This window comes from Zea mays, chromosome 5, assembly GCF_902167145.1.
Source record: "Zea mays cultivar B73 chromosome 5, Zm-B73-REFERENCE-NAM-5.0, whole genome shotgun sequence".
In the NCBI taxonomy this organism is placed as follows: Eukaryota; Viridiplantae; Streptophyta; class Magnoliopsida; order Poales; family Poaceae; genus Zea; species Zea mays.
This window is the reverse complement of record NC_050100.1, coordinates 66,148,404-66,159,759: the sequence shown is the minus strand read 5'-3', so window position 1 is coordinate 66,159,759 and position 11,356 is coordinate 66,148,404. Positions and strand designations below refer to the sequence as shown.

Genomic DNA, 11,356 nt, shown 5'->3' with positions numbered 1-11,356 from the left:
GAACTTTGTCCCATTATTGCTTCTTATCTTTTTTATCCTTAATCCGAACTCATTTTGAGCCCGTCTCAAGAATCCTTTTAATGTATCTTGGGTTTGAGATTTTTTCTGCAGAAAGAATGCCCAAGTGAAGCGAGAATAATCATCCACAATAACTAGACAGTACTTACTCCCACCGATGCTTATGTAAGCGATCGGGCCGAATAGGTCCATGTGGAGTAGCTCGAGTGGCCTGTCCGTCGTCATTATGTTCTCGTGTGGATGATGGGCGCCAACTTTCTTTCCTGCTTGGCATGCGCTACAAACCCTGTCTTTCTCAAAATGAACATTGGTTAGTCCCAAAATGTGCTCTCTATTTAGAAGTTTGTGAAGGTTCTTCATTCCAACATGGGCAAGTCGGTGATGCTAGAGCCAGCCCATATTAGTCTTAGCAATTAAGCAAGTGTCTAGTTCAGCTTTATTATCATTAAAATCAACCAAGTATACTGACCATTTAACACTCCCTTAAATGCTATTGAATCATCACTTCTTCTAAAGACAGTAACTCCTACATCTGTAAATAGACAGTTGTAGCCCATTTTGCATAATTGAGAGACTGAAAGCAAATTGTAATCTAAAGAATCTATAAGAAAAATATTGGAAATAGAATGGTCAGGGGATATAGCAATTTTACTCAAACCTTTGACCAAACCTTGATTTCCATCCTCGAATGTGATAGCTCGTTGGGGATCTTCGTTTTTCTCATAGGAGGAGAACATCCTTTTCTCCCCTGTCATGCGGTTTGTGCACCCGCTATCGATTATCCAACTTGAACCACTGGATGCATAAACCTACAAGACAATTTTAGGCCTTGTTCTTAGGTACCCAAACAGTCTTGGGTCCTTTGACGTTAGAAACAAGCACCTTGGGTACCCAAACACAAGTTTTGGAGCTCTTATGTTTGCCCCCAACATATTTGGCAACTACTTTGCCTGATTTGTTAGTTAAAACATATGAAGCATCAAAAGTCTTAAATGAAATGTTATGCTCATTTGATGCAGTGGGAGTTTTCTTTTTAGGAAATTTAACATGAGTTGAATGCCTAGAGCTAAAAGCCTCATTTTTATACATAAATGCATGATGGGAAACAATGTGAGGTTTTCTAGCATGAATTCTCCTAATTTTGTGCTTAGGATAGTTAGCAAGATATAAAATGTAGCCTTCACTATCCGGAACCATGGGAGTTTTGCCCTTAACAAATTTAGACAATCTTTTAGGGGCATTAAGCTTGACATTGCTTCCCTGTTGGAAACCAACGCTGTCCTTAGTGCCTGGGCGTCTCCCATTATAAAGCATACTACGAGCAAATTTAAAATTTTCATTTTTGAGCTCATGCTCGGTAATTTTAGTAGTTAATTTAGCTATGTGATCATTTTGTTGTTTAATCATAGCAAGGTGATCATCAATAGCTTCTACATTAATATCTCTACATCTAGTGCAAATAGAAACATGATCAACAGTAGATGTAGAGGGTTTACAAACATTTAATTCCTCTATCTTAGCACTTAATCTAACATTCTCATCTCTAAGACAGGAAATAGAATCATTGCAAACATTTAATTCTTTAACCTTAGAAACTAAGCTAGCATTTTCACTTCTAAGGCTAGAAATCGAAACATGACAAATGCTAAGCTCCTTAGATAAGTTTTCACATTTCTCTACTTCCAGAGCATAAGCATTTTTCAATTTAACAAATTTTTTGTTTTCTTTAATAAGGAAGTCCTCTTGGCTATCCACTCAAGTCCATAGCACACTCAAGTCCTTTTGCTCTTTTAAAATTGTGTCCCTAACTTGAATCTTTTATTGGTTTATGTTGTATATTATGCACCTGTAATACATGTATTCTAGACAAACTAGTTAGTCTACGTGTTTGTGTTGACGATCAACCACCAAAATTAATTATAGGAAAAGGTTAACCCTATTTCCCTTTCAGGTGGGTCATATCCTTCTTTTGTATGGAGCTGTAAACATCCCGGCTGCACCAAATTGTTTCCGTGGAAGGCTCTATTTATCGCACTGACAGATCTGAGCAAACAAAGGAAGGAGTTGAAATAGACTCCAAGCCAAGATGTGGCTAACTCCAACGAGGACTAGGCAAGCATTTCAAGCTTGGCCGAACCTCGGGATAAATCCTTGTGTCTGTGTGCTTTGCTCTGTGTTGTGTGTTGTTTCTCTGTCTTATTTGCTTTTTATACTTGCACTTCAATACTTTATGTGGTACAGGCTGTCTTCGAAGTGCAGGGTATTTCAAGACAGAAACTTCAATTCCGCTGCAACCTACTCGAAGGGTCTTTCATTCCACTGCGATCCAGTCTTCGAGTAGAGTAATAATTTCCAGTTTTTAAGTATTAATTTTTATTTGCCTATTCACCCCTCTCTAGTTGATATCTAGATCATGTTCTCGGACAAAGAGAACTTTCACTCGTGAGCTAAACGAGCTAGCTCAAGCTCTCGTAAACGAGCTGAGTCGAACTAATTGAGTTGGTTCCTTAACGAGCCGAGCCAGCTCATTACCTTAACTAGCCCACTCGAGCCTGATCGAGCTAGCTCGACATCAAACCTATCTAATAGATTGGTTTGGCTTGTCGACTAGTGGTGGCTTCTAGTCAGCATCATCATTTTTTGTGAGCTATGCTCACTAGTTTTAGGTATTTTTGGGATCCTAGAACTATCGGATCTTAGATATTCTTAGGCAACTATTAAGACCACTATAATGTACCTAAATAATATTTTTCTAGCTACTTCCTCCTAGTAAATAATAAATTAGAAGCTCAAATATTTAGGGTCATGATTTTTTTTTTGCTTTTTTTGCATTTGTGATTTCTAGGCTTTTTAATTATCCTGGTATATAAAACATGGCAATCTAGACACTTAATCACGTATTGTTTTCTTGGGCTCAATTTCTACTGTAGTTTTGTTGGTATCCCATCCTCTGAAACATTTCTTCATGTTTTCACCGTTTTTTGTGAGTTATGACTTACTAGTTTCTAGTGTTTTGGGGTCCTAGAACTCTGCCCCTGACATTCTTAAGCCACTGCTAAGTCCATTAGGGTGTACCTAGGTCGAGGCACCATTTTTTAACTAGTTTATGCTCATAAACAATTCCCTTAGATTTACTATGCCAGTGTGGAACTCAAATATCAGGGTCATGCATTTTTTTGCTATTTGGGGTTTCGATTTATATGCTTTTGTTTGTTTTGTCAGGTCAAATATAGAAATCTAGGCACTCAACCAAATATCATTTTTCTTAGGCTCACTTTCTAGTGCAGATTCTTGACATCTGATGCTTTCAGACTGATTTTCATGTTTTCACTATTTTTCGTGAGTTATGGCTCAATGGTTTCAAATGTTTTCATGAATCTTGAACTATCGAGTATCGAGCATTCTTAGGTGGCCATTAAGGCCAAAAGGATATACTTTGGTTGAGACAACATTTTCTAGCTAGTTTCTACTCACAAACAATAAGTTCTTTAGGTTTACAACACCCGTGAGGAGCTCAAATAGTTGGGGTCATGAGTTTTTTCATTATTTTGGGTTTGCAATTCCTAGACCTTTTTGTTTCGGCATGTCAGATACTCAGATATAACAATCTAGGCACCCAACCACATGTTGATTTTCTTGGACCCACTTTCTAGTGTACATCTTTGACGTCTTGTGCTCTCATACCAATTTTTTTGTTTCACTACTTTTCGTGAAATATAGCTCACTCGTTTTAGGTATTTTAAGGATCCCAGAACTACAGAGTCACATACACTCTAAGGTCACTATTAAGTCCATTAGGATATAACTAGGGTGAGACAACATTTTTCAAGCAAGTTTCTGCTCACAAACAACTTCTTTGAATTTACTGCACCCATGAGGAGCTCAAATACTCATGTGTTTTTTTCACTATTTGGGTTTCTGATTCTTAGAATTTTTGTTTGTTCTGGCATATCTACATGATAATCTATGCACTCAACTACATGTCATTTTGTTGGGCCCAATTTCTAGTGTAGTTTTTTGACATCCGGTGCTCTTGTAACAATTTTAATGTTTCACCTGGTTTCTAATGTTTTCAAGATCTCATAAATATTTGAGTTCTAGACGTTCTCAAGCCACTACTAAGGCCATTATGATGTACCTAGACTAACACAACATTTTTCTAGCTATTTCTTAATCACAAACAATGAGTTCTTTAGATTTACTATACTCGTGAGAAGCTCAAATACTCAGGGTCATCGGATTTTTCGCTAGTTGGGTTTGTGATTTCCAGGCTTTTTTGTTTGTTGTAGCATGTCTAACATGGTAACATATGCAATTAGATGTATGTTGTTGTTCTTGGGCCCAATTTATTGGGTACATTTTTGACATCCGATGCTCTTGTGCCAATTTCATATTTCACCATTTTTTATGAGGTATAGATCATTGGTTTCTAGTGTCTTTGGGTCCCAAAAATATGAGTCTTAGACATTCTTAGGCCACTATTGAGGACATCAGGTTGTACCTAAACTAAGACAATGTTTTTCTAGCTCGTTTGTACTCACAAACAAGTGCTTTGGATTTACTACACTTGTGAGGGAGCTTAAATACTTTGGGTTATGGATTTTTTTACTATTTTGGGTTTTTTATTCCAAAGTTTTTTTGTTTGTTCTTGCATATCAAATATTACAATCTAGGCACTTAATCCCATTTTGTTTTTCTTGGGCCTACTTTCTATTATAGATTTTAGACAACCGGGCTCTCGAACCGATTCTCATGTTTTTACTATTTTTCATGATCTATAGCTCACTAGTCAGAACTATTGTATATGAGGCATTCTTAAGGGCTCTGTTTGTATGAGATGCAGCTTTTAGAGCTTTGCAAAAAAAGCTGTTGCGATGCTTTTAATCTTAAAAAGCCAATGATAGTATTTCGGTGATGTTATTAGCTTTCTAATCTCAGAAAGCTACAGAAAGCCCATAAAATCAAGCTTCTTAGCTTTCTATATAACATCATCTATATAAACTCTTTGTTTTAGCTTCTGGCTTTTTACACTAAAAAGATGACGAGAAGCTCAAACAAATAGAGCCTTAGGCTACTATTAAAGTCACTAGGATGTACCTACACCGAGTCAAGAAACGTAAACAGAAGGAGGTTTTCCATCCGTATTTATCTCTACATGCACCTTAACTTAGTTTAGATACTCTAGTATTGACCCAAATCCACATATGTTGAGGTAAATTGGAGTACAACTTAAACTAATTTACAACCCAATCCACCTCAACATACATGGATCTCAACATATATGGATTGAGGTCAATACTAGAGTATCCAAACAAAATCTAATTTGTTTTGCAGTCAACTGACAACTTGGAGATATGATTTTATCGGTGCCTTTTTTGACCAGGGGTTTAGAAAACTGCAGACTTTGGGCAAGCTTCTTCACGGTATGGAGTCACGGCAGCAACATATATGTGCGATTTGAACGAACGAAGCAGCCAAAGTCATCTATTGGCAATTCTTCGCGTAGGTTTGAATCTACCAATCTCTCTACCATCATCTACGTGCATATTAGAGGAGGCCTAGGTTCACCGAATCCCACAACCAATCCACGTCAGTGCTACAGGATTAAGGGCTGCAAAAGTAATTAGAAGAAACCCTCCTCCATTCCTACTTGCACATTCGCTATGTACAAGTACCACGTCAGTGTTCCATGTCAACGGCATCAGATCTGCAGATGGACACAGAGAAATGAAGGTATGGTTAGTAATTTAGCATGAGACACAACAGCTACGTGCGCGGGGGCGTGTAAGATCAGTAGCCTGCCCACTTCTTCCTCTGCATGCTCCTCCACTTGACCCTCAAATCAGATGGCAGGCGCGTCCTGTGAAACACACCACGGCCATGTTCTAGTATCAGAATCCATGGAATTTGCGCATTATTCTGTGGAGTGAATTTTGCCATCCCTTCCTGGACCATCAGCAAAAGGTATAAGCACACATGGCCAAACGAGACATACTAAGGGCATGTTTGGTTCGCTGCCTAACTTGCCACACTTTGCCTAATTTTTGTGCCTAAGGTTAGTTTTTCAATTCGGACGACTAACCTTAGGCAAAGTGTGGCACAGTTATAGCCACGAACCAAACAGGTCTTAAAAGCTAGCGCCAGAGATGGTGTTTCAACAATGAAAATTTACATCCAAAGAATGATTACCCTCAAAACAGCTTCTTCTTCTTCTGTCCAAAAGAGTTTTTTGCGTCTTCCAGGTGGTGCAAGAGGATTGGAACTGCAAGGCATGTGCTCAGTTCTTGGAATAGCATTAAATAGAACATTTTCAGAAACGAAATTTCATATAGTAGATGGAAAATGTGAATGTTTGAAGAAGTCAGTTGACTCAACATTTTACAGGACATTTTATATGTGCAGAACATTTTATCATGGCTGGGTAATACCATCGGTGCGTGTTCAACATTGCATAGCTCATAACAAAATACCAACGCTAAGTACCTATATTGGCATATTGCAATTAAGTCTGATCTAATTCGAATTTCGAACTAACCATTTGTATGTGAAGATCTCTCATCCGAACTTGAAAAACAATGAATGACAAAAGGCCCAAGACTTGTCATGAGTCATGACATAGTTAACGTTATCTGTTCTCTCAAAAGGCCTAACACCTTAAAAGTTCGAATTGTGTCAAAACTTATCGTCAGTCATGTTATCCATGATACTGAGAAAACAAAATAATGGAAACTGTTTGAACAAGAACAGAAGAAAAGCTACAGTCTACATGCAAATGTCACCCCCGGTACTATCCATTTAGAGCTTTATTATTTGCATATGTGGACCAGCACACTCAATATCATTTTCAATCCTAAATTAGGTACAGACCCCAAACATGTTCAGTTCATCCAGCAAAGCTGCATTGATTGACCTTTTTGCTTTGTAAACACAGCAATTGAGACTAAAGTAAAGGAAATAAGTGGTACTGCAACTGCACTCTGACACTTACTAGCGCTTTTGCAGGTGTACAGAATTTCTTTTTCTTGGTGAAGTAGGCATATGTTGATCCCGCTTTGAAATACCTTTTCTAGATTTACTTGATACAGCTGCCTTCTTCTCTTGCAATCCTTTAGCTTCTAATTCATCAGAACCACTAGATTGGATAGAAGTTGTAAGACTACCTTCCTGGTCAGCCTCAACGTCATGATTCGAAGGAGGATCACATCTTCTCTGAGATGAAGCTCCTGTTTCATGAGATTTTTCATTACCAGCTTCTTTGCGAGCTTCTTCGTCTCCCGCTTGCTGCTTTTTCTCTGGATCCTTAACTCGTGTTTTACCGTTATTCTGGAGCACTGAATGTTTATTAATGGATGCAGGACCAGAGTTCTGGAAAGGAACCTTCTCAGTGAGTACCTCCTTACGATAATCAATACCTATAGCATTTATTTTCTGCTTCTTCATCTGCTGATGAGGCTCTTCATCCTGATGAGCAAGATTATATACTTCATTTTCATGAGTCCTTTTTGATGTGTCAGAATGATCCTCTCTGTTGGCACCTCCTGGTTGAACTCCATTTAGTTGTTCATTATGTTGCTTGGTGACCTGTATTGTGCCAAGGAAAGCAGCAACGTTCTTCCTAGCTTCCCCATATGTTTTCTTTGCCTTTTTATATGCTTCGGTGGCTCTCTTATAGAAGCATACTGGGCAGTAGAATAAGTTGGTCTCTTCAAATGTCACCGATGAACCAAAACAGCTATTATGAGCAGCTAAAGAACAACTGCTGCATTCAAGCAACTGACCAACTTTACCACATTTTATACACAAATCTTGTTGAGACAAGCCCTCAAGAGTATCATTAATGTCTTTATCCTTAGAATGGACACATATTTTTGAAGAAGTGTCCCCAGAGTTTACCTCATTTGATGTCTTCTTTGCACTTTCTCCACCCCCATCCTGAGAAGAGCCTGGAATAGAAGTATGGCAATTATCTTTTTGACCGTTCTTTTCATTTTTCCACTCAGAAAAACAATTGGCTTCTGAAGTTTTATCATGTAAGGTTACACTGCAGCTTTGAGACACTGGAGCAGTATGCGCAGTCAGCCCACCATGAACCGTATTATTTTTCATGACGCTGCCATCATCGAACAGAGCTTGATTAGCCTTGTTGGTACCACTGAGTTCTAAGTGAGACTTCTCCGCATTCTGCTCTTCAAAAGCCATCCTATCCTCTGTAGCAGTCCCTGGTTGAAGATTGGTTTCAGATTTAGTTCCTTGATTAGAACCATTGCAGCTAATAGAAAGTAAAACACTAGCAGATTGCAAAGTCAGATCCCCATGAACATGTTCCTTTTCCACTGGCCCAATATTTGCAGAGATATCTTCCGGACCTTGGTTTACTTTCTCAACCCTTTCCTGTTGCAGAGCACTCAGATGAGCTTTCCTGCTGTCAAGCTGTGAAATCATGGATGTATCCTGTGCTGGTATGCACTCAGACAAATGCTCAGGTTCAGATGCATCTGTTGATAAGACACCGCTGATTCTGTCAAAACCTGAAGTTACTGGGGCATGAGCACTCGGTCCTTCATGAATGGAAACCTTAGATGACTGATTGCTGGAGCCACCATCATCTGCCCCCTCTCCATCGGCACAGTGAGATAGATTTGGAGATTTTTGCCTACAAGATTTTGGTTCAACTGTAGCAGTATGATCATGTTTATCCTGCTGGGAAAAGGGCTCAGTAATTCTTCCCTGCAAAGGTGCATCACAGCCAGCTGAAGCAAGCACAGATCCAATGGACATGTTCCCCTCCACAATAGGACTCCTTTCTAAGGACCTATCGCCTAGACCAACAACATCTATAGTATCTTCTTGCGGAGGGATGTAAGACCTGCTTTCGTGCATACACGGTTGGTGAAAAACAGAAGTTGGTGCAGGTGGATCCTTTTGGACATTTCCCGTTTCACTTCCATTGACTACATCTGCCATAGTCTCTTGCTGAACCTCAGCATTGTCTGTAGGGAACATAGGCTTCTCTATATTTACACATCCATGGCTGCTGCGCAGGGACTGATCAATGTCACATTGTTCAGTGTCATTGTGCTCCATTTGGGATTGTGGGGTCATAGATGTGATCCATGGCTCAAGTCCTTTTAGCTGAAGAGAAAATTACAAATTCAGTTTGCCATTGTTCTACCTATAATATTGAGATTTTCTCTTTAACTTACCAACTGGAAAGAAGTTTCTGGTAGTGTAGATTTCTTGGTACATATAGTTTCCTGGATGTCTTGACTGAAAGGTGGAAGCAAATCCTTCTCCAATTCTCTGGAACTCCCAACCTGCAAATTTTACTATGTATCAGAAGTCTCAAATACACTAGAAACTGGGAAGTGCTTCGTAATAACTTACCAAATGTAACATGTCTTCTTAAAATGGCAACTAAATTCATGTGATTTTTGCGCAATGTGAAAATTCAAAGTCACACTTAATGAAAAAGAAGCTGCAATAGGCTGGCTCCACACACAATTAGAAAATGTTTACACTAGCTGTCTATGTACACTCGTGATAAATGGTAGCTTGATGGCAACACTTGATTTTTGCCAAAAAAAACAGAGAGAAAACGCCCATCTTAAGGAGATGCAGTAATCTCTTAGAACTTCACAATCATACATGCAGCAGCGTAGTAACAGAATGTCACGACAGCCATAACAGCTGTAAGATAATTGATGCTAAGGAAGCACATAAAATTGGCATAACAGGAGGAAGAAGTAGCTATGGGATTTTGCCAATGTTGGGGAATATCTCGGAACATTTCACCAGAGTACAGATCCCTGTGGCTACCATGGAGAGGGGTTCCTAAAAAATTTAACCCCAATATGTTTACATTTTTTTCCAACAAGTTGTGGCAATGACATTGTAGCAAGATAAGTTTGCAACGAGACATCCTGTATTCCTGTCCGGATTTATACCAATCCCCGATAGCCCAATACCAACAATCTAGTTCCAGGTCATATTCCATCCTCCATCCCAATGAATCCACCACTGCTGTTCTACCAACAGAACAATCGAAAGTAACGAAGCAGCAACGCCGAATCAGGACACGGGAGGCTACAAATAACTACCCACTGCTGATGCCACTATTCCAAGATGAAATGCTTCCAATTGCAAACATGGAACATAAACAAATGCGCAAGCACTCAACAAAGCTTGTGCGGTATCTGACAAAATTGGAAGCCTACGAAGCACGCACCTCTCTGATAAGCCGCAACAGCACATCCTCGCATGACCGGGCGCCATCAACCCTAAGCACGCCCGCCGTGGCCGCGGCATCACCCCCAGCGGCTATCACGGATGACGCCTCCTGGAGGCACCGGAGCGCGACCCGCTCGCGCGTGGCCTCCGGGGCGCCCGCGAGGGGCTTCGACGAGGCCCGCACCAGATCTGCAAACCGCCAACAAAGCCAATTAACCAGGGGACCCAGGTGAGAGACCGAAAGCGTTCAGGCGAACGGCGGAGGAGTTTAGGGTTTGGAGCCTCACCCTGGAGCACGGAGAAGTCGAAGGACTCGTCGTCGGCGAGGGCGTCAGCTATCCAGTGGGTTGCGAAGCGGGTGGCGATGGCGGAAGCGGAAGGGGGCGGCATTGCGGGAGGAGGAGGAGCACCACGAATCGAGGGGCTGAACGGCAAAATAAAAGTAATATTAAACACTGCACAGATTATTTCCCTTCTTTCAAAGAAGAGTTGGATCTGTACCATTAAAAGTTCCATAAGATTGAAGATTAGTTGCTTAGTTATAGATTTCTTCATTGTCGTAGCTCCATGTTAGATTACTCAAAAAACAACTAGATTGAAGATTAGAAAAATACCATCAAAGTTTGTTTTACTACATCCGTGAGGAGCTCAAATATTCGAGGTTGATTTTTTTTTCACTATTTTCCATTTATGATTTGTGCGCTTTTTGTTTATCTAGTCATGTCAAACTTGGCAATCTAGGCATTCAACCACATGTCATATTTCTTGGGCCTACTTTCTATTATAAATGTTTGAGATTCGATGCTCACGATCCAATTTTCAAGTTTTCACCATTTTTCAAGAGCTATAGCTCACCGGTTTCAAGTTTTATGGGGGTGGGGTAGAACTATTGTTTCTCAAATTTTTTTATGCCATTATTAAGGCCACTATGAAGTATTTTGGTCGAGATAACATTTTTAGGTAGTTTCTACTTACAAACAACAAGTTCTTTGGATTTACTACATTCGTGAGGAGATTAAATACCCAGTGTTATATTTTTTAGCTATTTTGTGTTTCTGATTCCTAGGTCTTATCTGTAAGTAACAAGTTTAGACTTATGGTACAACTAGAA

General features: G+C 39.8%; 1 protein-coding gene across 5 annotated transcripts; it reads right to left on the bottom strand.

The window, feature by feature from the left end:
* Window positions 1-5,068: 5,068 nt before the first annotated feature.
* On the bottom strand, window positions 5,069-10,876 carry LOC103626481 (uncharacterized). 5 transcript variants are annotated; one of them, XR_002262297.2, is made up of 7 exons: window positions 10,533-10,876; window positions 10,244-10,434; window positions 9,222-9,332; window positions 7,007-9,150; window positions 6,208-6,280; window positions 5,825-5,960; window positions 5,069-5,725 (listed from the first exon to the last, which is right to left on the bottom strand). XR_002262297.2 is itself a non-coding variant. In XM_008646891.3 (7 exons), the coding sequence occupies exons 1-7, from the start codon at window positions 10,798-10,800 to the stop codon at window positions 5,698-5,700; spliced, it is 2,955 nt and encodes a 984-aa protein (XP_008645113.3). In that variant the 5' UTR covers window positions 10,801-10,876; the 3' UTR covers window positions 5,069-5,697. The 5 variants fall into 5 exon arrangements, 4 of the variants coding, with proteins under 4 accessions (XP_008645113.3, XP_008645114.3, XP_035814951.1 ...); XM_008646891.3 differs by having other exon boundaries at window positions 5,825-5,964; XM_008646893.3 differs by having other exon boundaries at window positions 5,136-5,725; window positions 5,825-5,878.
* Between the last annotated feature and the right edge of the window lie 480 nt (window positions 10,877-11,356).